Source organism: Protomyctophum parallelum (assembly GCF_964188405.1).
Source record: "Protomyctophum parallelum genome assembly, chromosome: 14".
NCBI lineage: Eukaryota > Metazoa > Chordata > Actinopteri > Myctophiformes > Myctophidae > Protomyctophum > Protomyctophum parallelum.
In genome coordinates, this window is record NC_139709.1 from 28,239,825 (window position 1) to 28,267,147 (window position 27,323).

The window sequence follows — 27,323 nt, forward strand, 5'->3', positions numbered from 1 at the left end:
AAACATTTATAACTATGTGAATAGTTTACTACTTACTAATACCTTACTAATAACATATAAATTATGTTTAAACATAGTTATACATGTTTAGGTAAACATTTACGGATGTCAACAATGATTGTTCATGATTATTACTCATCTACAAACGATTATAAATGTTTATAAATGCTTTATAACAGGTCGTTATTGTAAAGTGTTACCAAAGTATTAAAATGAGCTTGCGACTAAATAATAACCATGCTGAATCCATTGGGACACATGTTCTTTTTCTCCATTTCCTTAAAAGCAGGCCTATACAGTTTTGGACATACAAGGTTTTTGCCCCACAGTGACAATATCTAACAATACAACACACTGTGAGCATGAGCTCTGTCACATTTGAAATGACAAGACATCATTCATTTGGCTCTAAACTTCTACAGTACGATAGTTTTGTATTATTATTGTTATGAAAATTGCTGTAAACAGTGGCCTATCTGTAATCATAGTTCTTCCTCTGGATTAAAGGAAAGGATATATATTACAACTACCTCCATTGCATCAAGTATGTAGCTACCATTGTCAAGTTAGTCACAGATCTTAGTCAAGTATAATGCTGTCCACAATAGGACATGGGCTTTGGAAGAAAAGCTCCTCATGTATATATACACGCACATATTTTATATACTTATCAGAGACAATTTCCTTGAGCAAAAGTCCATGTTAATTTAATCATGTTAATATGTTAAGGTGTAAGATGAGCAATAAAAGGAAGGATTGGACCTATAAAACTATTGCAGCTATTGAACATATTCACACACTGGTCATTTTGCTCAGACGTCATACTCGGGGAAGGTGGGAACCACCCAGAGTATGACGTAAGAAATGTCCGCCGTGTGAATATTGTTAATAGCAAGGTAAACTTAGTTTTATGTGTAGATATGAATCATGGTATACAAAAAAAAGAAGAAAAAAAGAATGTTCACTTTAAATTGTGATTTGAAAAACACAATGGAGACTGGCAATGTTTATATTGTTTGTGATGAAATGAAACATTCTGTCACCCATAGATCCATTTCAAAAATAGCTCGTGTCTTTTTAGGATAGTTACTATTTTGAACATCAGCTTGTTTATATTGACAAGTTCACAAGATTTATTTTCATGCTTTGTCTGCATTGCAAAGCATAAGGTGCCACGTTAACATTCACACAAACATTGTACGAATGTCTTATACCTTTACACAATAAGGGCACACCATGGAGGATTATGCTTTAAAAACTCAAGCACAACAACAAAGTATGCATTTACTTACAATATTGCATTTACAAAAAAAAAACAATTGCATACCATAAATGTCATTGAAAGGAACATTTGGAAAAATAAAAGGCTGCTTCAGACCCACAAAATCTGGATCTGTCGCTTTCTCTCGAACACCATTCGTGTACTCAGTCACATGTTAACAAATGCAACTCTACCAACTCATTTACAAACCATACTTTTAAAATGTTACTTTTTGTTATCAATTTGATGTCTTCTTCAGAAGACCAAATTGTTTTTGTGAACTTTAGAATAAGCCCAATGTACTAATTGTACACATTTTGTATAGGACTACGTTCTTGGGACTGAAAATTTTAAGCCTACTAATACTGTCTTGTAAAATATTTTGATGTCATTAAGATAACATTTCATTTGGGCCAACAGTTTGGTTTCATGTACTGTATACATACAAAAAAGTGCTCCAATTCTTTAACTCATCAAAGACAAAACATTTCCCTTCATCAAGGTAAGGTGGTATTTGTACACAACTATGTTGAACGGAGGAAAAGTAAAATTATTTTTTTGTTTCTTAGCATCATTGCATTTACCACCCACCTTGATGACATGACTCAGTGAACATGGGGTACTTTTCTTTTCTTTTTAAACTCTTAAAAATGACAAGACAGTGAACCTTGCTGATTTACATGAAGGTATTTCATAGGCTGGTGGATGTCTGATGACATTCAGCAGAGCAGAATTGACTTTCATACCCGTCACGGACCAACCTCTGGCACTCTCCCACTTGCATCATCATCCTGTTCATTGGCTAATGGCAGTACAATGACTACTGAGAAACAAGCACCTGTAAAACATGTTCCTCCCAATGGCGGCAGTCTTCATGAAGTGCCCGTGGCCCCAGCAGGATAGTCAGTGGCCCTTATGGGCTTCATTCCTGACACAGGGTCGTCTGTTCTTTTTTTGTTTTTGATTTGTTTGTCTTGCTGGATCATGACGACGTCACTCCGTTGATAATGTTGTTTACTGTGATGACACAGTCTGTGACGGGAGGGACACCGGAGTCTATAGGCGAGGAGACAGTGGTGCAGTCCACTATGGAGGTGGGAGGATCACAGTCTGTGGCGTTGCTCGACGCAGAGTCTACGGCGGCGAGCGAAGTGGCAGAGTCCAGAGAGGGCCGAGCAACGTCTGTGACAGTCAGGAGAGTGGAGTTGGCGTCCGGAGGGGACGCGTGACGCACAGCGTCCGTGACGGGGAGAACGATCGGAGGCGGTGTGGCTGAGCCGACAGCGTCTATGGCAGGGGACGCAGACCGATCAACAGAGGGGACCTGATCTGATTCGACGCGTGGTGGAGGAGGGGAAGAGGGCGGAGGAAGAGGGGGAGAGGGTGGAGGAGGGGGAGAGGGTGGTGGTGGTAGGGGGGCCGGGGCAGCGGGGGAAACGGGGAGAACATCAATGGCACCGGGGGAGGTCGAGTCTAACTGCTGGGTTTGGACAGAGTCTACATCCGGGGCGGGAATGGGAGAGTCCCTCGGGGAGGGCGGGGCGTGGGGGATGGAGGGCACAGACATGGACTCGTCTATTGATTCAGAGTCTATCTGGATGAGAACGCCAGGATCAGCCCCGACGGCGGGGGAGGAGGGGTCAGCAGGAACACCAGGATCAGCCCCGACGGCGGGGGAGGAGGGGTCAGCAGGAACACCGCCATCCGACGGCGGCGGCGGGGGGGCAGTGGGGACACTGGCGATTGGAGCCGGGGAGGGAGTGGCAGGAGGGGTGGGAGGGTGATGGTCTTGCGCAGGCAGGGCAACAACAACGGGGTCCACCACGGCAGCAGGCGCAGCATCCGCACACGGTTGTGTGGTCATCTCCAACAACACCGGAGCGGTGTTGATGATGTCATCATCGGCGGCCGGGGGAATGGGGGGTTCCAGGGGAACGGCGGGTTCCGGGCGAACGGGGGACACCAGCGACCTCGGCAGGGGTTCCATGACGGGAGTGGCGGGGAGCGACGCCGAGGCAGGCAGGGATTCCACACAAGGGTCGTCTAACGGAGAGGTAGGCTGGGGTTCCACGGCAGGGCCGGAGGCGGCGGGCTCTCTTTCAGGCGACGGAGCGGCGTCTCTCGTCACGAGAACGGGAAGGTCAGTGGACGGCTCCATGGCACCCATGAGCGGCGTGGTGGAGTCCTCGGCACCGGGCAGCAGCGGGTACCTGACACACGGGGCCTTGTGTAGAGGAGTGGACAACAGCAGGTGTTCATTACTGGCCAGTATGACGCAGCCTTTATCCAAGCTGGCGACGGTTATGGACGAGGGCGACACCGAGCGACCGTTGGGGTCTTTGAGCTCGATCTTGGAGACGGCGTGGACCTCCAGCGACGCTGGGACGGATATGTCTATGACCGACGGAGCGGTCAGGTCCACCGCCGAGGAGGCCGTGGAGTCCATGGTGGCCACGGCGGTGGTGGGCGGCGCCCCCTCGTGGAGCGGCGTGTCGTTCACCCGCGTGTAGTCCTGCATGGAGCGGTTGCTCTCGGCCTGCGCCAGCAGGAGGAGCTGCTCGCCCGGCCTGCGGGTGACGAGCTGGGGCCGCCGCACGTAGCTCTCGCCGTCCAGGAGGGTCTCGGGCAGGGGCTGGTAGCGCGTCTCGGGCAGCAGCAGGATGCAGATGATGCAGATGAGGGTGCAGCAGGCGAAGATGACGTGGTGGAGGAAGTAGCCCTTCTGGTTGTGGAGCTCCATGATGGGGGCCGTCAGCATGCCGAAGCCCGCACTGGCCAGGACCAGACCCAGACCACCGCCCCTAAAGAGGTATGAAATATACTGTTACAACCACTGACCACTGGCCAGGACCAAACCCAGACCACCGCCCCTAAAGAGGTATGAAATATACTGTTACAACCACTGACCACTGGACAGGACCAGACCACTGCCCCTATGGTAAGAGATATACTGTTACAACCACTGACCACTGGCCAGGACAGGCCAAGACCACCGCCCCTATGGTAAGAAATATAGTGTTACAACCAGTGACCACAGGTCAGGACCTATGTCATTTTGTGCCCAGGACGTCTGTGGACGTCTTGGTAAAAAAAGAAAAAGACATTTTTTTTTCTTTAAAAATGTCAAAGTGGGTCTAACAAGTGGGCACCCTGGGTCGCCGTTTTGAAAGAACTTAAGACATAATGTGTTAAGTGGTCAGATGGGTGGGCCACATGCATTTTCAGAGCATATAATCAATAATCAACCGATTGTGTTCCGCCTTGGATCAATGGAACTACGGTAGTATAGTGTAAGTTACTAATCATCTGTATCAGAAAAGAAAAAAAATGTTTTAAAGAAAACATACCATGACATTTTGTTCTGCATTAATAGTTTTTTATATTCACATTATCTTATCAATAAACCCGTTGGAAGTGTTCTGCCAGTAATTTTGGGGCCCACTTGCAGCATCCCGACCTTGCCCACAGGTTGCTGCTGCCTGCCTGTACACCCACTCATATTGAGACATCAGTGCCATTTCATGGCCACGGCAGCAGAGAGTGCTGCCGCACCACCACATCGGATGCGGTTCCATTCCTCTCCTGTCATCGCTGACATTGACCACTAGAGACAGAGCTCCTTGCTTTGCAGTGCAGCACCTTACATAACTGAGCATCACCAACATCCAATGCTGTGTCATATGATGTCCAGGCGGGGGAGGGGGGGCTTATTTCATCATACGATGTACAATTACGCAATAACACTGAAGCCATATGGGGGATGCTGTGGGGCTTTTCCATGAGGTCGGTGAGCTCACAGCACACCTCCCCCCCGAGCAGGAGTGGGCGGTTTGGTTTAGCTAATGCATCTGCAAGGACAGTACATATACGGCATATACAGTACATCATGTACGTGGAAATAGATACATTATATATGCATACATACGTTATAGTACACACAGCACATACATACAATAGACAGACAGACAAGACGGATGTCATTTAGATTAGTGTTGTTTAGATAACTCACAGTGTGCAGTTACAGGTTTACGTAGCCTACAGCCGGTTTCGCCCTACTGTCGGTAAATTAAACCTTCTAAAACCGGTCTATTGACTGAATAACCTTAATGAACTCCCAGCAATAAAAAGCTAGGGTTATAAATGTATGGTGATTTATGTCACATTGCAGCAGTGTGGACAGGAAACCAGTTCCTTAGCCCACGGATCCTCATTTGAAAAGATATGCCAGGGACCCCCATAAGAGAAGATCTTTACAGCTCTAGCAATGATTTTCAACCATTTTAATGTCCAGGACCCCCAGTTTGACATGCATTAGGACCCCCATTTAATGGCATTTATATCTCTGGGACCCCCAATTTATGTTGGAAAATCAATTTAACTCTGAGAGTGTACAAATACACAATTCGTACACTCTCAGAGTTACAGACCCATAAGGGTCCATTTGGTTCCAAACTATCATTTAGCTGGGGGACCCCCTGGAACTCCCTCAAGGACCCCAACTTTGGGAACCACTGCGGTAAAACTCGTCTTTCACTGCTGAAATAAGGTAATGTTTAAAAAAAAAAAAAAAGACATGATGATATTAATTCTATGACCATTCTATGGTTCAGTCCTATAGTGTTGGGGTGGGCTCACCTGATGACGGTAGGGGTGATCTCTGCACAGAAGAAGATGCTCAGATTGCTGACCGCGTGGGAGGAGAACATGCCAATGATGGAGAAGGCGATGGAGAAGTTCCTATTCAGCGTATCTGAGCGCTCTGCAGACAAAGCAAAAGACAAAACACACACACACACACACACACACACACACACACACACGTTTACTGCACACTGTAGTGATTGTAAAGTGAAGACGTAGACCTGCCTCATGGAATGTAAAATCACAGCAGTGTATAATGTATGCTTTATATGCCTGATTTATACATGGTTGCTAAAATAGCTGATCTACAAAGCTCATAACACACACAGCATGTGTGCTTGTAGATCTGGCTTTAGTGAGTGAACACTTTTTAAAAGCACAATGTGCTTCTAACTTATACCGTAGCTGTTGAATTGTTGGTACAGAGGAAATGCGTTTTTTTATTTTTTATTTTTATTTTAGTTTTTTGTTGAATTTGTTGTCTTTTTTATTGATTGCAAAAAATCCCACTTGAAGAAATGCCGCGGCCAACCAGTAGGGGTCACTAGTACAGCAACAAGGACACCTGCTGCAGAGGCACTGATGCCATGAAATTGGGCTAGGGACTGGGTGTTACCTCTATTCCTCACCCAGATGCCCATGGCATGGGGTTTTCCAACTTCATAAACCACTCAACCCTTTTCATATCAAGGTCCATTATTTATTTGGCATTTGAGCCACGGACCACCTTTCAATGACATTTAGCCTCTCAGACCCAAAACTTTGAATATTTAGATTTAAGGTTTTTCCATGCTGTATTTTTCCATGCTACTTTTTGTATGCTGTATATGTACCATTAGGAGAGACAGCAGGCAAATGTCGATCGAAATAGCAATTGTTCTAACTTCTACATTCTCTAATTTTGTAGACTTCTTGTAAATTAAGTAATGCAGATGTATATAATAATAATAACAATTTAACTCTTGAGAGGATCCATTGATTTATGATAATGACTATCTGAGGTACTCACTATTTTAAGTTTTTAACTCCCCGCTGTGGATGCATATTTGACCAGTTTAGTGTAAGGGGATTTTTGATATTTTACAAGGGATGACACCTGAAAACCCTTAAATTAAACCCAATGGATGGAGTCCATTGGTGAGACTATTTTCTAAAGTTTCATCTATCAAAGTGGTCAAATCAAAGCTACATTGTTGTTTCCCTCCAAAAAAGGCTTTCCTCCAATCCAACCATGAAGGATCATTTAGACTGAAACAAGGCTTAAATTCCCATGGACGTGAATGAGACATGTTTAAGTTGTCCCAAACAGGATCACAGGAGGCTGCCTCTGTGACCAGCTGTAATCTCTAATCCCCTGTCGGACCACAGGATGGCTCATTCTGCTGCCAGTGGAGGGATTACGTGGGAGTAGAATGGAGAGATTGATGAACTGATTGGAGCAGAATGGCGAGGGTCAAATGAAAACAGATGCCTAACAGAGGGCTCCGTTCTCCTACAACACAAAGGCCAGGAAATGAGTGAAGAGTGGGACTTTTAATTACACCTGAGACACCATCAGGACAGTGTGTTTCTCTCTCTCGCTCTCTCTACACAGACACAATCCTCAGTATCAGTTTAACTCAGAGTGTTCAATTGGAACCAAACGGACACATTTGTACACTCTCAAGAGTTCAATTAAAAGTAGTCCTGATGGATACAGAGGGTAGATATTTTCTTTTTCTTTCTTGACATTTTTGAAAACTCAGGGTCCTTGGCACAAAATAGTTTGAGAACTACTGATTTAGTAGCCCCATATGTGCCCTCTCCCTACACTCATTCTGTAGCTCCGAGATGAGGTCAACACCCTGGGCACCTCCCACTGCGGTTCAGAAACGGCGCATGTTTCCACAACGAGCGCAACTTACCCTTTTCTGCACAATGAATCAAAAAAGTGAAGGGTCAAAAAAGTTCGGCCAAGAAAATCCAAGTTTAAACGGTTACACGAGCGTTTACAGCGGTTGTTTAGTCAGCCGCTTCCATGTTTATCGAGGAAGTCGTGCGTGTGCCGTGCGTGCATGTCGAGTGAACTTGAAGTCAGTTGGAAACCTAATTCCACATTCGACCAGGGGAGGCGCCGGGGATGCGCTAAAGCTTTTCAACTTCCTTGAAAAACATGCTAAACAACCGATTTAAACGCTCGTTTAACCGTTTAAACTTGGATTTTCTTGGCCGATGCCAAGTTTGAATTAGTGTAAAACTTTTTTGGCCCTTCACTTTTGGGATTCATTGTGCAGAAAAGGGTAAGAAGCGTTCCTTGTGGAAACATGCGCCGGTTCTGAACCTGCGGTGGGAGGGGCCCAGGGTGTGACCTCATCTCGGAGCTACAGAATGAGCGTAGTGCTTAGGGAACATACTGGGGCCGCTGATTTAGAAGGTATTTGTGGAATCAGCCTCAGGCCTCATACCACATGACTCACACCAAAAGATAATCGGGGTGAATTTGGGTCGGAAACAGCCCTCCTGAGCATCGGGCATTCTGGTAATCTGAACAGAATCCTGTAGTGTGTGTGTGTGTGTGTGATGCCGCATTGTTCTTGTAGTGTGCGCATGTTTAAGATTATCTGATAAGAGAATCTTATAAGATTATCTTGTAGTGAGTGATGCTACCAGACTTCAAAAATAATTTAAGATTATAAAAAAAAATCTCCTTTTGGTTTGTGTTCTAATGCCTTTACGGTTTACTCTATTTTATATGTTTATTATGTTATGCATTGTTTCTTCATGTGCCCAACGTTTCCATCTGCAGCACTGACATGACAGCTGTATTCCACTGGTAGGAAATGTTTATCTATCCATAAATGTTACAGGAGCTACATGGGGCAATAGAGTTTGAATCCTTCCCAAACTCATTTGATTTAACACAGTGGTTCTCAACCTGTGGACAGGCCCGCCAGGGGGAGTCCCCTCCCCACATGACTATTATTTAATTTGTATTTATTTATTAGTTTTTTGAGCCATCTGAGCCATCCGTCCAATCCATCCATCGAGCTAAGAACTGAATAGAATACACACAAAGAGAGGGTCCTACCTATATTCAGGTGAGCGCTGTATTTCCCCAGCACTGTGGATGAAATAAAATGCATTAGTAATCATAGTCACCTAGGAAGGAAACAATATATAATACCACCACATTGACATTGTCACAACAGAAGCTGGACCAATAGGTTAAAAAAACCAGAAGGAGCGAGTGCATTCTCAGGCAGCAGCAATCAGACACTGAGGGGCAGCACCTGCCGGGGAAGGTGGGAGGGATGACGACACTCCACTGCCGGTTGAAAATCAGCCGTGGCCAACCTGTGAGTTTAGGGTTAGTGGTAGGGTGTCAAGACTGATGCCGCCGAGAAACACTGCCGCCAGGGTGTTGTCAGCAATCAGCCGCTGCCGGAAAATGCACTCGCTCTCCCTCCAAAAAACCATCAAAAGACCACACACACACGCAGCAAAAACCTTTTCAACACGGTGGAGCAAACCACTTCAAAGAGAACATAAAAACACACAAGCGTAACCTTCATGTGTAAACTCTTGTTAAACATTAAGAGTGACTTCATTGAGTGAATGGAATGGCTTGTAGGTTGTACCATTCTGGCGATCTTGAATTGCCTTCCTACACATTGACAGCAAGGCAGCGTGTAATCACATAATTACGTAAAAGCCTTCAAAAGCTGCCGTTGTACGACAACTGTAAAAGGCACAGCAATTCTCTGACCCTTGTTTCATGGCGATCAACAATGGGTTTTCTTAAGCACTCTGTGTCTATTTAACTGTGGACGTGTACGTGTACAGAGGAGGTTCCATTTGGCTCCATTTGTGGGTCCATTTGATTCCATTTACACGCTCCGTTTATCAAATGACATGCTCAGAGTTGAATGAACACTCTGGACTTTACAGTGTAATGTTGGCATATTGTAGGTTCAAGTCAGTGGAAGGAATGAATGTGGGTGTTTGGAGAGCGCTCTGTGGGAGAAGACATTGGACTCAAACGCGGGTGAAGACACTTCTCTAATCTAAAGACTGATATGAGGGTCACATAATATAATGTGCTCATTCATGCCCCTGCCTGGAGGTCAAATCTGGCCCTCAGTATTATAGAACACAAGAAGCTTGTTTGTGTTTGCACGTGTTGCGTAGGCCTTGTCACAACTATTACATAATCGCCTGATCCCAGTTCGTGTCGCTAATCGCAATTATTTTTGCTTAATCGTTCGAATGGTTTTCCTTTCATCTGTGTAAAAAAAAAACAGCTGGATGAAAGTAACAGAAATTGTGTCATGTTTCAATTCATCCGTCTAAAAACAGATGGAAGAAATTAATAGGAATGTTGCATTTCCATGTTGTTGTGCACGCTCCGAGCGTTTTACAACAAAGATTTGGAATGTTGCAGAATGGCTAAAGAAATATATATAACTAGAAAAAGTGCCCTTCCGGGCACAGGTCTCCACCAGGTTATCCACAGATCCGTGCAGTTAGAGGTAAAAACACTTTTCGGCCAGTTATAGCGCCACCTTGAGGCTGAGTTGAAATTGTTCATGTGGCATTTCGTCCTCGGCCTAGTGGGAATGTGGGTGCACAATTTCACGGAAATCACGCGATGTGTTCATGATTTGCAGCATTTTGTTTGAAACTGAGCACTCCTGTGAACTTTGGAAGCCAATCTTAACCAATCAGGATGGAGTGTGATAAATCTGAAAGACCCGTTTCGTTGAATGGCTCTAGAGAGACTGTGTACCAATTTGCGTGATGTTTGGACAAAATCTGTAGGTGTACTGTGCAAAAACTTGTTTTGCACAAAGCGGCCTCTTGGTGGCGCTATAACAGGCCGTTCTGGAAAGTTTGGGGCAGAGGTTCATCGTTGGCATCCAGGGAGTGTGTGTGCAAAATTTGGCATCGACCGGGTTAACGGTGAAGTTTTTGCACAAAGCGGCCTCTTGGTGGCGCTATAACAGGCCGTTCTGGAAGGTTTGGGGCAGAGGTTCATCGTTGGCATCCAGGGAGTGTGTGTGCAAAATTTGGCATCGACCGGGTTAACGGTGGCCGAGATTAGCTGGTCACGGACACACGGACGGACACACGGACGGACACACGGACGGACACACAAACGGACGGACGGAGTGCAAAACATACTCTCCCCACATGCCTTCGGCCTGGTGGAGACAAATATATATATATGCGCCAAATTGATTTATGTAGAGTGAAATAAGAGCATTAGTATAGACGGTTTAAGAAGTGGTACCAAAGCTAAATTTGCATCTCTGCAATACGATTATCGCGAGTGGTGTTTTATCACGATAAACTATATAACAACGATTATTGTCCCATCCCTAGCGACAGCCATGGTGTTACGTTCGTGACAAGCGATTCCACTCACAATTAGAGTTTGGACTCAGTACCAGTTCTTTTTTCAGACCCGGTTCCCGAGGATTGAAGAACACGGAACCGGTTCCATCGTATTTGGAACCGTTTCTGGAACCGGTCTTTTATCACACTGTCAGAGCTGGGATGTGGAATTGACGTCTGCTGTACAATTACTATACCAGTGGTTCTCAAACGTTTTAATTTCACTCTGAGAGTGAAACCCTTACGGGTTCATTTGTACAGAGTTACGGTCCCGTAAGGGTCCATTTGAAACCCTATATATATATATATATATATATATATAGGAATGGTTAATGGGAACCCGCCCAGCATTTTTGGTGTTTTAACCATTATGTTATAAATACTTTAGCTATTGAAAAGCTCATAGCGCTTGTAGTTCTGCTATTTAAAAAAAATCGTGAACATGTAGCGAAAATCTTTGAATATATATTCTTTCAGAGCGAACGTTTATAACTCAAATCTTTGCTTCTGGGGGGGGGTCCCTGGAACAGATCAGATGGGGGTCGGTGGCAAATTAAATATAATTTTTGGGGTCCTTGACATGAAATATTGAGCACCACTGATATAGAAACATAGGTATTTCAGTCAGGATTTTTAGAAGATTTCTTTTTTAATTTCGACATCAGCCGTTAACAGGGAACGGTTAAACTCCTAGAGGTTCCCGACCCCAGTACTCACAGTTGAGGAGGCCCAGCTGCAGCAGGGAGGCCAGCGCCGTGATGATCATGAACATGAGCAGACCGCCGCGGCGGCCCATCAGGCCCACCGCCGGGCACAGCGCCAGCAGGGACGCCACAGCGATGCCCGCCATGGTGTAGTAGTCTGCGTAGAAGTTATGGAACATGGTGTTGGTGCCCGGGGCCTCCAGGTCGTCCATCATGCTGCGCGCGAAGCAGTGGTGGATCCCATAGCCCGTCAGCCTGCACGCGCACACACAACAATCTCATGACTGATAGTTTCACGAAGATGTCTAGGTATTCTAAACATTATCTAAATCTATGTTGCTGCTGTTCCACATACAGCCAACCAGTGGGGGGAAAGAATCACAGATTGACTTTTATTACATTTCCGAGACCATTCATTCATGTTTATGGAAGATGCTTCTACATGTATTCTATTGCTAGTTTTATCTAAAATGACTAATAACCGAAAATAGCCTATCTACAAGCTCACAACACACGACACTCGACACACACACACACACACACAAAGTATGGTTGGGGAGAATGCAGAGAAGAGCACGAAATAACGATATAAAATGTGACAGCGAGGGAGAGGGGTGTACACACACAGTGACAATCCGAAGTGTCATCAAGTTGAATGATTTGGACTGTGTGTGTCACACAGTAGAGGCGAATGGGAGCGTGGGAAGGGAAGATGGAAATGTTTGAAGGGAGGACAGACAGTGAGAGATAGAAGGATGAGGGGGAGGGGAGAAAGGAAATTATGCCAAAGGAAAAAAAAAGATGAGCAAGAACAAGAGAAAGAATGCAAGAGGAGAAGAGTCATGCAAGATGAGGGATGAAGATACCGTAGGTGGGGGGGGGGAACCGACGAGAGAGGAAGAGGACAGATTCTATGTTTATCTCTTTGTTTTCATCCATTCCTTAGACTCACACACACACACACCCACCATCTACTGGTTCACGAGGACAAAGCTCATGTATAATTCATGGTGAGTTAGGGAGTCAGGGACACCATGCACCGAGGCAGAGTCAACGTTGTGTCTGTGGAACTATAAGGACGAGGTCTAAGGTGCGAGGAGGTGAGAGGAGAGATAATGCTTCAGATAAGTGGGGAGAGCCACAGCCATATGGACGGACGGACAGACAGACAGGTATACTGTATATAAAACAGACAAACATGGTACATTGATAGACACAGACAGACAGACAGCTGGATAGAGGTGAGGTTAATAGCGTATCAAGTATCCCAGCCAGGTCAATAGTGTCATCTTGACTCGCACAGAAAACACACACACACACACACACACACACACACACACACACACACACACACACACACACACACACACACACACACACACACACACACACACACACACACACACACACACACACACACACACACACACACACACACACACACACACACACACACACACACACACACACACACACACACACACACACCTACCTAATGGACAGGATAGCATTGATGTGGTCGACTGTCTATCACCATCCTTTCAAGTGCTGTTGTTTCCATGACAGCATTTCATCTTACTACTTCATTTTATGCAGTATAGATGGGAGGGACTGAGGGTTTTATTTATGTCTGTCTTATTTGTTCTTTTTTCACTTTTTATTTATCATTAAAAAAAAGAAAAGAAAAATATTGTATACTGTAAAAAAGAAGAAAAGCATACACATCTGACTGGTACCTCCTTGGCACACACCCACTCATAGTCAGACACACACACACCCCGCCCCCATGGTGAAAAACATCACACAGAGATATGCTAAATATGCAGTTTCCCCACACTGCATACATGTGCTACTCACGAGTTGACGCAGAGCACAACAATGTTCTTCCACAGGTTCCTCGTCCCGACCATTTTCACTATGCAGGTCCTCTTGGGTTTCTTCTGAAGACTCCTCTGCAGCTCTGCAGAGACGAAAGAGACAACAAAGAGACGTCACCGTCTACACTGTGACTCATCTCTTCAGTCAGAAAGGGGAAACAAGTCCTCAGGAATGACAGGTACAACAACATCCGGGGAAGATGACAGCTGGTTATGTGAGGACTTGGATGAGACAATGAATAGAAGGAAGAATGTGCCTTCAGGGCAACGCCCTGAAACTGCGGGTGACACACAGGGAATGAGGTGTCTTGGATATTTTTGGTACGGAGCAGGTTGCCGGGGAAACAAACCCCTGCATTCCGATGCAGGATCCAGAAATGTGTGCCTTGGTATCCCCATCCCCATAACCGCGTGACATTTTCTCCCTTGCCATATCGTGGTATTATTTCTGATGAATCGGGCCAAGGAAAATACAGACAATCAGATCAGAACAATCCTCCCAAAAGGCCATTTTAATAATTCAAGACTTTCTAGAGCTCACATCCACAGTCGCCGTGTACACTGTGGGCTGTTTGCCTTTATCTACTTTGACAGTGTTATGTGCATATGAATCACTATGCTGTTCATTCAGTACAGAACAACACAGTTGTGTGTGTGTGTGTGTGTGTGTGTGTGTGTGTGTGTGTGTGTGTGTGTGTGTGTGTAGCTACTTTCATCAAGTAATTTCACTTAAGGCTTGGCGACAGCCAGCTACTGTATTAACACCAGCAGGAGAGGGCGAATAAAATGTCAGAGGCAACAAAGTTTTCTAAAACGCTCGATCAGCACAGAGTCACCGGGTACTTGGAAATCTGCACATGCACTGCCGATTTGCATACAGGTGTTGTGAGTGACTGAGCGATTCCAATGTAAACAACGCGTGGCCAAACAAAGCAAGTGCACTGCACTGTATTGTATAATAATAACAGTAAACATGACTAGGAGAAGTACGTTACAGTGCAATAGGGAAATCGGGCCATGTCCATTGTCCTCTAAGAACAATTAGTTATGTCCGCTTTCCTCATAAAAATAATCACACCCGTGTGAACTGAGTGGTGCAACTCCCCCCCCCCCCACCTCTCTCTCTCTCTCTCTCTCATTAGCAGGCAACAGTGCAGCACTATCCCTCTCTCCGTTTCTGGCAGACAGCGCCCCTAGTGGTACTAATAGTCATATACTGGTGCTCATAGACACATAGGTGAACACATAGGTGAACACATAGGTGAACACGGACATTGCTGTTCCTTGGAGTGGTTGCACCACTCAAAAGAAAAGGAGTTACCAAGTAGATTGGGGTCCCGGGGATTAAAAAGAAAGTGTATATACCTAGGAAAGTGTGGGGGGGGGGCCTTGAAAGGCAGATACATCACTGGCTTTGATGACTCTGAATCATGCTCTGCCGTCTGTATACAATGTCCCTGTGCACTCCAAATATTCAAGGTAATAATTACTCCCTCAGGAGTTGTGCTGGGAAGGGAAGCCACAAAAAAAAAGATCTACAAGCTCATAGCGCACCACCGAGTGGCGCGCTACGAGCTTGTAGGTCTGCTATTTTTGAAAAATCGAAGAACGACTGAAATAGAAACATAGCTTTTTCAGAAAACTGTCAGGATGTAGAAGACATTTTTAGAATCTGATCTCAGGTCAAAATGGGCTAAGAGAAAAGTTATGTAAATGGCAATGACTATACCCACAGAATATTAGTTACAGCAGAATATTTACTATGTGACAATATGTGTGCTTCCGTTACCTGAAAGGATCTGATCTGCGTCCAGGTCCACGTTGGCCTGGTTCTTCTTTGCGATATAGCCCATGATCCATTTGGAGCGGCAGTACTGCTGTGTGGCCAGCAGCCACCGCAGGGACTCGGGGAAGATCCTGGAAAGATGACAGAACACCACTTAATGTTAACAACTTCAACCCTAGTCGGCACTTAGTAAAACTGGACCCAAGTTGGCTCTGTACTTGGACTACTTCCCCCCCCCCCCCCCCCCCCCCATTTAAACCAAATCTCTTCGGCATAAATAGTCTTGTAGATTGGATATTTTTGGCTAACGTTCCCTACAGAATGTGAATGCTGGGGTTCAAGTAAGTGCTTCATAAGAAGAAATGGACGTCTAAATTAAACGACTTGCAGACGTGAAACGGGAGCCCGACTCAAATCTCACTACATCATCTGAAAAGAATCCCTCACGTTGTGTAAAAGCTAAGCCTAATACAGCTTTTCGTTTTCCCCTAAAGTGCATTGTGTCAGCAATATTGTATACGCGACAGGGGGGGGGGGGTGCCCTGAAATAGTTTAGATTTCTTCTGAATGGAGAAGCTCTTTTGTTGTCCAGATGCATCACAGTCGGACATGCTTTGCGATACTACACCGTGGCAGAAATAACTCCCCGCTGCCTGCGTGGCTGGCTGTAGTGGACTATATTAGCGTAATGTGTGTCATGGCAGAGGGTAAATGGAGGTTAATAAATGAGTGTTTAGTGCTTGGATCTTACCAAAATAGACTGCTGTAATAGTAGAGGTCATTGGAGACGACTTAACGATAAGGTATTAAACCCATTACTGCTGGGAATACGCTGCTAGAAATGCCCTTGTGGAGCCTGACTTTCTGCTAATGTTCACTATAGCTACTGTATAGCGCTGCTGTAGTCGGGCAGAAACCTTGTAAAGCGTTACTTTTCAGCGAATGGAGAAACAAACCTGTGTCTCCAATGGATTAAATTAAAATTAACTTATTAATGGACACATGCCGAACATACAATACAAAATCTCTGTGTTTGCAGATTCAAACTCGGTGTGAAGTCGGCCAGCTCTACGGTTCTCTTAAAATAGGCAAATCCCCACATATGGGGATTTGGGATTTACAGACAGATAAAAAAGATCCTTATGGTCATAAAAGGGGTCACTGGCATGCAGGCAGGCAGGCAAGCAGGCAGACAGACAGGCAGGCAGACAGACAGGCAAGCAGGCAGACAGACAGGCAGGCAGGCAGACGGGCAGGCAGACAGACAGGCAGGCAGACAGACAAAATGGGGTTCGGACAACGGGTACTAATGGGTATTGCTTAACCAGAGGGACATTGGTAAATGTTTTTTTTTAATAAAATGAGGAAATCTGTTCTTCCTTCTTTCCTCAGCCATTCCATCTGAACTTGCAACATGGGCATTAACCATTGGCATATAAAGAGAGTGAGGAAGTACACTTTTCTTGACTTACTGTATTGGTCAACAGCTCATGAGCATGGACCATTGGCATAATGTGAGAAAGCCAATTCTTCACTTTCACAAAATTTAAACTACGTTAGCCTTTCTGTCGGAGTAAATTAATTGATGGGCGTGTGGTAGTGTGCACAAAACGTTTGTTTGAATCAGCAGTTCGCGAAATGAGCTCCAGACAAACAGACAAGAGACACAGATGGACGGACCCTCTTATAGCCTCTTATAGTGACACGCTGTACAAAAGGGGGGCTTTAAATGTTGAAATATTCATGTGAAGCCATTAGACGATATGACGGTTCTGTGCCAGCGCGTGGCGGACAGGATCATCCCTTTCCCTCACCAGATGTAGGAGAGCATCATATAATAGGATATAACAGGATCATCCCTTTCCCTCACCAGATGTAGGAGAGCATCAGCAGCAGCGGGCAGATGATGACCGCCTGCAGGACCTGCCAGTCACGGCAGAGGTACGCCACGCCCGGCATCGCCAGCTGCCCGCCCAGGATCACAAAGTTGGCCACCATGGTCATGGAGAAACGCCATCCCGGAAGACAGAGCTCGATTCCTAGGCAGAAAAGAACAAAGAGGGCAGAGAGGGTAAAAGGTCACTTGACATGTCACTTGGTTATTCTATAAAAGAGCATCGAGTTCAAAGTGGGAAAAAAACACAGGCTTCTGCAGGCGTTGAATGGTCATCTTTCAATGACTAAACTAGCATAGTGAATACAATGTCAGATATAGCACTCTAGCGTCTAATAGAGACAGCCGTCTGTCCTGGAGAAGTCTCGCCATGAAATTAACCGTGGGCGATTTAATTCTACCAGCCTTATTCCAACAATGACCTCATCTTTCAATTAAGGAGCAGCAGACACACACACACACACACACACAATGTGGGTCAGACAATAATAAACATGGCACACACACACACTCAAAACATTATTTACTTTATTATTAGGACTAGAATTCAGAAGAATCAGAGATAGATCTGCGTGTCTATGGTTGTTATTCAGTGCAGCGAGGCAGTGGGCTTCTCTCTGGAGCGCTGAAGCAGAAAGAGGTTCCTTGTACTCGTTGCTCCTCTATCAGAATGGCACCGATTCATTCAGCCAGTTGATTAGCATGCACGCCACGCTGGCTGGCAGCGACCAGAGCCACTCCGGCCCTTTAAGCCTAGTTCAGATACTTCAAAGTTTCGTGACAAGACAAAACAGATCTGTGCTCGATTTGTACTTCGTTTTGTAAGACTACGTCTTACATGCGAAATACACGCTCATCACAACATGCACAAGCGTTGTGAGCTTGTAGATGAGACTATTTACGGCATGCAATACCGCCATACGACTTAGCATAAATGCAAGCGTTTGCATGTTGCGAAGGGAAATCCCCAATGGTCTGAATCTGCTCTGCATGGATGCTCCCTAGCATCCATCTTTGGATGAAAACTGCAGAAGCTTAATGAACACTGGCATATCTTGCTGTTGCCTGCCCTACTTCATTCATCCCTTCTCTCCGTCTCACACATCACTTTCTATTTTTTGGGGTCTGGGTCTTTTCTGCAGCCGAGGCACGCGGCGGGCCAGTCTCCAAATGGGCCTTTCAAGGTGACAAGACCGGAATAATACAGTGGGTGTCGTCGGGCAGCTCTCTGTTTCGGTCCAGAGGAAAAGCCTGGAATTTCAATTAGGACTTGCCCCCCTCCTGAGGACATGAATAATGCCCTCTGTTCACAGACACCACCGCAGCTGGAATGACAAAGCCAATGAGCGGAGAGCGAGGCAATGCGAGCGAGGGCCTGCTGGGTCTGAACCAGCTAACCTCAAGCCTCCATCCAGAGAGAGCAAACTCATGGATCACCGGTCGTGGACTACATGGGGTCTGAATTCTTCAGCCACGCATGAGATGCCATGTGTACTGAACAGGTCAGTTTGCTGTGCCCGCACAGTATGTCCCGTGTACTTGCAGACTGTGTGAAAAAATGCTGACACATGCGCACGCAGACACGCGCGCACACGCATATGCACACACACACACACACACACACATGCATCTTGTGACAAATGTATTTTGTAAGCAATAGTGGTCAGGAGGTGCATGCATATCCAAGAAAATTCAACGGTTGCTCGAACTAAAAAGATAAACTGAAGAAAAGGAGGAAGTCTGCACACAATTTTGAAAGCTCCCAAAATAAATTATTATTACCAGATAACGGTAAAATAAAAACACAATGTTTGGGCCTACGTGGCCTTCATCCGGTAACATTGTAACCTACGTGTCCTTCATCCGGTAACATTGTAACCTACGTGTCCTTCATCCGGTAACATTGTAACCTACGTGTCCTTCATCCGGTAACATTGTAACCTACGTGTCCTTCATCCGGTAACATTGTAACCTACGTGGCCTTCATCCGGTAACATTGTAACCTACGTGTCCTTCATCCGGTAACATTGTAACCTACGTGTCCTTCATCCGGTAACATTGTAACCTACGTGTCCTTCATCCGGTAACATTGTAACCTACGTGGCCTTCATCCGGTAACATTGTAACCTACATGTCCTTCATCCGGTAACATTGTAACCTACGTGTCCTTCATCCGGTAACATTGTAACCTACGTGTCCTTCATCCGGTAACATTGTAACCTACGTGGCCTTCATCCGGTAACATTGTAACCTACATGTCCTTCATCCGGTAACATTGTAACCTACGTGTCCTTCATCCGGTAACATTGTAACCTACATGTCCTTCATCCGGTAACATTGTAACCTACGTGTCCTTCATCCGGTAACATTGTAACCTACGTGGCCTTCATCCGGTAACATTGTAACCTACGTGTCCTTCATCCGGTAACATTGTAACCTACGTGGCCTTCATCCGGTAACATTGTAACCTACGTGTCCTTCATCCGGTAACATTGTAACCTACGTGGCCTTCATCCGGTAACATTGTAACCTACGTGTCCTTCATCCGGTAACATTGTAACCTACGTGGCCTTCATCCGGTAACATTGTAACCTACGTGGCCTTCATCCGGTAACATTGTAACCTACGTGGCCTTCATCCGGTAACATTGTAACCTACGTGTCCTTCATCCGGTAACATTGTAACCTACGTGGCCTTCATCCGGTAACATTGTAAGCACACATCGCCCTCTCAATAATACAATACATATACTGTAAGTAAACATCAACTGTGGGTGGAATCCACATTAGTAGAAGGGGTTTGTAGAGTTGAGCGCCTTACCCCTGCTTACCCATAATCCTCCATATCCCACTAAATCAACACTCCCACAATGCCTTGCACGATCTGGGTAGCATTAACACACATATCATCCACCCGTAAATCATCTGATGTCACCCATAACCATAAGGCAAGCACTCACCCAGTCAGGGCCAGATCTACCATATGGGCACTTTGGGCACGTGCCCAGGGGCCCTTGGGCACCAGGGTCCCCTAAAGAAATATAATACATTTTCTTTAGCTCCACAGAAACTTTCCCTGCTAATCCGAATGAAATAAATGGTGTCTAAAAAGATGAGTGTTTTATTGTTGGTGAGAAGGCAGCTGAAAAGTGCACTTGTGTGTAAAGCAGCAACAATGCGCTAGATTGGCTGTTGTTCAAGGTGGGTGGGCTCACTGGGCTGTGTGAGGTCAGGTGATTGGCTGTTGTTCAAGGTGGGTGGGCCCAATGGGCTGTGTGAGGTCAGGTGGAGGGTGATTCTGGTGGAATAAAAGACGTACATCCGCCATCCAGCATTTTCATTCTGCTTGCATAGGGTGCGGCTCCACAAAAAAAAAAAAAAGGTAAAAACACTGAAATACACTGGCCAATTCTCTTACCCATTTGCTTACTATGTGGGTCAAATTAAAATAATGTCGTTGTTACTGCCTGGCTGTCACTCTGGGGCGGGGTAGGTGACCGGGAATAGGCCAATACAGCGGCATAAAACCGCCCCAAAAGGGCCCAAAACAGCCAAACCACAGCCCAGTGTACTCACCCACAGCCCAGTGGGTGACACGGCAGTGCACTTTAACCACATTAATCCTGCCATGACATCCATTAATTTGGCATGACATTAAAGGTATATTCAGTGATTTCACTTAATTCAAATATCACTTATTTTTTTGTTTTGTTGTGATAATCCTCTCTACTATAGAGTGTGCTGACCATATAAGGAGTTCCTCCCTGTCCCCAGTTAACCCCTGGGGGTCAAAAAACCTTAGGTTTCGTTTTTGACTCTCTATCCTGATTGGACGAAAGTTTGGGTCCCAAGGCAAAAACGAAACCTAAGGTTTTTTGGGTGAAATCACTGAATATACCTTTAAAAAACTAAAATGGTTGAAAAAAAAAGAAAAAACATCGTCAAAGTATGAGCCAACAGCCAATTAATAACCATGATAATCCCCAAAGAAGCTTTTTGATTGAAGTATTTATTAACAGTTTGCGGAATTACAGTACGTTTCAAACTTTAACTGGTTTTGCTGACTTTGCCAAAACAACTGTGCGATTCACAGACCCACCACCCCCCCCCCCCCCCCCCTCTCTGGTACAAATCTCACCAGTACACTAGCCTTGTGTCAAGTACAGAATGTTCAGTGAAGGAGGCCCATTGTTGCAGAGTGAAACAACTGGGTTGATCACTTCACCCGGGGGCCCTCAGAGGGGGCCACTGCCTGTCCCTAGCAGCTAATGCCACGACCTTTCCTGGTCACATGCTCCTCGCGGCCCATGATATCACACTCTGATCCCTGGCCTGGCCACTGGGTTTGTGTGTCAAATTCCTACTCACTAATTCTTGTCATCTTGAGCCCATTCTAATAAAAAACAAAAAAATTAACAAAATGTAATTGACTGGGATACCGTTTCCGACACTCTTTTATTTGAAAATCTGTGTATTACATAGATTGATATAGAGTATATATCTGTAGATGGATATCTAAACAGTATAAATGCATACTGTACAATTCAATTACCTGCTGATTGTTATTATCTGCGGGGGTCCGCTATAACTGCCTCTGTGTCAGTTTCAGCGCAGTCGTTTAGGTAGGAACCAAAGTTCTCTAAGGTGGAACTATTGTGTTCTGAGTGAAAACTAGACCTATATTAAATTGTTTATAGGATTGATACAAGTAAATTAATACATGGTAACCCTTCCACAGTAGTAGCTTTTTCATATTTGTGATTATGTGGAAATGTTCCTACATAATGCTTCATTTGCATATTGAAAAATGTGAAATTTGTATTAAAATAAATCATTGTCTTCGTGCAAGTACTGAATTGGGGAAGTGTCATTGCAACCCAGTGAGAAACTGTCGTTTTCTCGCAATTTGAGGTGTTGCAACCCAGTGAGAAACTGTCGTTTTCTCGCAATTTGAGGTGTTGCAACCCAGTGAGAAACTGTCGTTTTCTCGCAATTTGAGGTGTTGCAACCCAGTGAGAAACTGTCGTTTTCAGCAGGTAAAAATAATGAGTGAGTAACTTGTAGGAGGACTACTACTGCTGATCTAGTCTCGCGTAGCCAGACAACTATTCCACAATCTCCGAATACTATAGAGTCTGGAACTACACCTCCCGAAATCCGAGCAAGGAAGATGCCATTTCGGTTCAAGAAAATTTAAAAAAACATTTTATTTCCATTTCCGCTAAGCAATAAGCTACATATGCTTAGATGATTGCGATTTATATATTAGGATAAATGTGTACGGCTGTAAAGATGAAACAGAAGGGGGGGGAGGGATTTCTACAGATACGAATTTTTTTAACACAACACACTGCTTCATTTCCAAACATACCTCCCAACTCATCAATGGAATCTATGTTTCTACCTGACCCATTGCTCAAAGGAGGTGTTTCTATTATTTATAATTCTCTCTCATGTCTAGATAATAATGCCTCCTTGGAGTATTAAAAACTGCTTGGGAAAATGACGTAGGAATATCTATCACTGACGAGCAATGGTCTACATCTCAAAAGTTTGTGCACTCTTCTTCAGTATGTGCCAGGCACGGTCTTATACAGTTTAAAATATTACACAGGTTACATTTGTCAAAGGAAAAACTCAACAGAATGTATCCAAATGTGAATCCAGCCTGCGACAGATGTGGCCAGTCGCCGGCCACTCTAGCTCATATGTTCTGGCATTGCACTAAACTAACATCATATTGGCAAAGTATATTTAAATCACTGTCAGACATTGTTGGCAGGCCTTTTGACCCGGATCCACTGACAGCAGTTATGGGAGTTGGGGGACCTGGGTCAAACTGTCTACTTTCCAATATAACATGGTGAAATATGTGACTCTACTGGCTCGCAGACTGATACTGTTGAATTGGAAACAAGCACAGGTTCCGAAAAAATGCCTAATAAAAACAGTATTATATTATATTATAAAAGAAGTGGGGGGGAGGAGGCTTCACTTCCGCTTTATCGCCTGCTCATGATCAGAGCTTTCGTTCTCCAGACTGTACGACGGAAGCATTTGGAAATTGTGAGAGGCCACAGTCTGGCAACGTGAGGTCACTGCTGATCAGATCAACTATTTTGAGCAGTCTCATGAATCACTCATTTTCACCTGCCATCTAGGCTGTGAGCCAGAGCTGTCCTGTTTGCACTCTTTATGCAGGAGACAGACCCCTTGGTGTTTGACTCGCTTTTCGTTAAACGGTAATGTCGAGTGACGTTTGAACATTGTCGTCGCAAACGTTACAATTAAAACGGTGTTTGCACCGTGTCAGCTTTGGAATATCCATTACAAACCAGTTCCATTAGACAAATGTTGAATTCCTTAGGGAAACAAATACCGTTAGTTCATTGACTTAATCTAGCCTGGGACTCCATGCTGGTAACTTTCAGTAATGTGCATGTTTGTGTGTGCACGTGGTCCTATGGACTTTTGAGATAAGCCCATAATCATTCATCAATGTCTTATCGCACAAAACAAACACGGACAATTAGCCATAGTTATAAGGGTTCTTTGATCTATGTGGCCTGATCAACAAATGTGCAGCTGTCAAGATCGGACTGAAACAGCTCAAAGGGTTTCACTATCGTTTGATGATGTAAAAGCATGAGATGTGTCTTGTGTTGAATGACTAGCAGCTCTACAAGCAGGTCCCCTATGGGAACATGGTCACTGATAAAAAAGGTTCCCACTCTCAGACAATAAAAGATTCAGTCTCACACACAAAGCGCACCTGCGCACCACAGTGTCATCGGAACTGATTCAATAGAAAACATGGGATTCATTATCTCCATCTGTTTACAGAGACAATTTGCAGTGATTTAACATGCACATTTTTTGTTAATCAATGGACTTCACTCGGGCATCTGTGGAATGAGACGGTGTAGCAGGATAGACTGCAGCCTGAAGGTACCAGAAGCCTAATATCTCCCTTTTTCCCCTGAGGGAGGGATTCCACTTTGGCTGAGCGGTAGCGGTTTGATGTCCCACTCGGGAAACCCATGCTCAGATCCATTGGGTCATACTGTGCAGGGTTGGGAATCTGGGATCTTAAACCCATGCTCGGATCCATTGGGTCATACTGTGCAGGGTTGGGATCTTTGAGGATTTTTTTTTTTTTTTTAATATATTTTTTTGCGGCTTACGCCTTTTATTGATTTTTTAAGGGACAGATAGTAGGCTGACAGGAAACGGGAGAGAGATGGGGGGATGACATGCGGTAAAGGCCGTGTCGGGTTCGGGAGTCGAACCCGCGGCACACCGCGACTGGATCACCAGTCCGGTGCCCAGACCGTTACGCTACGGCCTGGGCCATCTTTGAGGATTTTAACGATTCCGATTCCTTAACAGTTTGACTCCATAAAACGCATTCCCCGCTATTTAATCAAATATTCTACGATGCCGAGATCCACTTACATTGAGCTCAATTTCCCAGAAGCCCTAGCAGCCCAGATGATGACTTGATTTTCGGGTTTCGTCATCATAACGCGACGGCCTCGTCATCAGGTTCCCGGTTAAATCCGCCGTCTTTTTTTTTTTTAAATACTGTTTTTATTAGGCATTTTTTGTATGACATCAGAATATTATCGACAATGATGAGTAGTTCTGTTAAATAAAATGAAAGAAATAACAGGCAATGTAAATGTTCCACATACAATACATAATAAAAAAGACATAAATGTGATAAACATGAAAAAACAAAAAACAGTTAAACAATGACAAGTGTGAACAGACAAACAAAACAGACAACAGGACAGACACTCTTGCTCTCAAACTTTCCCAACATGTTGTTGTAAATTAAGTGAATTACAGACATTCTTTTTTTTTAAATGAGAAAAAATAAAATAAAGAAAAAACACTCAGTTCCGCCGTTTCTTTTTAATCATTTTAAAACGGTGAATTAAACGCATTAAACAAATATATAGCGGGTATAGCGTTTTACGTGTGGTGGAACACTGGATTAAACAATTAGCGGCCGTCAAACTGTTAACGATTCCCTCTGATTCCTTATTGGTTCGCTTTAAAAGGGGTTTCAACATGGACCACTAGAAGTCTGTGCACAAATGAAACCCATTTGTATTTTGTACCCTCTCAGAGTAATTGCATAGCAGACGTGAATACCAGATCTGACAGTGTGATCAAACCGCTTCCGGAAAAATGTTCCTAAATGTGATAGAACCAATTCCGGTACCTCAATGTTGGATCCTGTTCCGGATCCCAACACGAATACTAGCGATCACGTTTCTTTGTGCTCCCGATCCGATTCTGATCATTTGATTCGGAGTATCTGCTGATTTTTTCCCCGATCCGATCACGATAGTACAATATCCAAAATCACAGCCAATATCCAGTCTAATATCATGAAATGGATATAATATTGATACTAGTGATAACCCCAGTATGTATGTACTTTAAAGCCTACTGTGTAACATGTGGTATATGTCTTGTGAACAACAAGGGATCTACTGTATAGCTACTTTACGCTGATCACAATATCCACTCTATTTCAGTCTGATGAGAAAGCCGTGTAGCCCTGGAGGAAATCCAGAGGAAACCCAGATGGAGAGCTTTAACAGCATTGTATAGTAAAAAATGCCACGCAGAGAGACAGGACGAACTTTGCTGAGCATGCAGAAGAATGCACACACTGCAACAAAAAGGGAACTTTAACCCTGCTCAGAGGGGGGGGGGGGGGGGGGACCTAGTCTGCACCTTAACCCATTTATCAGGAGATGGCGTGGGGGGGAGGAGGAAGCACAACACAGACGGAGGATGGTTGGACGGTGTGCTTCACAGTGGAAACTGGTTTCCTTTCCTAGTCGGAAAGTCCTTTGTGCTCTCGCGACGTGGTGCCTATAGCCCTGTCTGTCTCCATTAGAAAGAGTGATGCTCAATTTGATGTATCTCGTCAATGGCCTGTTTTATCAGTTAGGGATAACATGAGGAGATGTGACAGATCGGATGCCTCTCTGGCCTTTTTTTTTTTCTTTCTTTCTTTTCTTTTTAAACCCCCAACAAAGATCTTTCTAGTACCCGAGGCAACACTGGAGCCCTGTCTGTGTGTAGCATGGCTGCAGTTGTGTGGAGAAGAAGAGACGCCTCCATCGCTAGTCCCCCAGGGAGCCATAGACCGTGTCACGGAATGAAATGCTCATCTTCACTGTCCAGTACCAGACAATGTTTTGTGGGGCCAGATATCCATCAAAGGCACACACACACACAGGGCCGGACCAACTGATATCCATCAAAGTCAGTCTCTCACACACACACACACACACACACACACACACACACACACACACACACACACACACACACACACCAACTGATATCCATCAAAGGCGCACATGCACACACACACACACACACCAACTGATATCCATCAAAGGCGCACATGCACACACAAACACACTCTAAAATACTGCTCCAGTAGACGGACGAGCAAATAGGCAAACAAACTAAGTAATCTGTCGGTCACATAATTGTACACAGAAGCAAAAAACCTGGAGCATGACATTGACACAAATGAAGGGAAACGTGTACTACGCGCACACAAACACACAGACAGACAGACACACACACACACACAAACACACAGACAGACAGACACGATCCCCCACAATTTCCTCTGTCTGATGCCCCCGGCCCTGGTCTCTCTGTGTGGAGAGATGAATGCCTGTGGTAAGGAGGCGAGGGGGGTGCACTGTGAGAAAGCACCTCATTACCAGGAGAGAACAGTGGAGGAGAGG

General features: G+C 44.9%; 1 protein-coding gene across 1 annotated transcript in view; it reads right to left on the minus strand.

The window, feature by feature from the left end:
* Positions 1-113: 113 nt before the first annotated feature.
* LOC310870922 (solute carrier family 22 member 23-like) overlaps positions 114-27,323 on the minus strand; it is a 55,646-nt gene continuing 28,436 nt past the window's right edge. Inside the window, exons 4-10 of the mRNA XM_083782297.1 lie at positions 17,513-17,681; positions 15,646-15,773; positions 13,837-13,939; positions 11,993-12,234; positions 8,970-9,002; positions 5,897-6,020; positions 114-4,062 (exon numbers count right to left, since the gene is read on the minus strand). Coding sequence (XP_083638423.1) covers positions 2,244-4,062; positions 5,897-6,020; positions 8,970-9,002; positions 11,993-12,234; positions 13,837-13,939; positions 15,646-15,773; positions 17,513-17,681 — 2,618 coding nt within the window. The 3' untranslated portion in view covers positions 114-2,243. The remainder of the gene's footprint in view (positions 4,063-5,896; positions 6,021-8,969; positions 9,003-11,992; positions 12,235-13,836; positions 13,940-15,645; positions 15,774-17,512; positions 17,682-27,323) is intronic.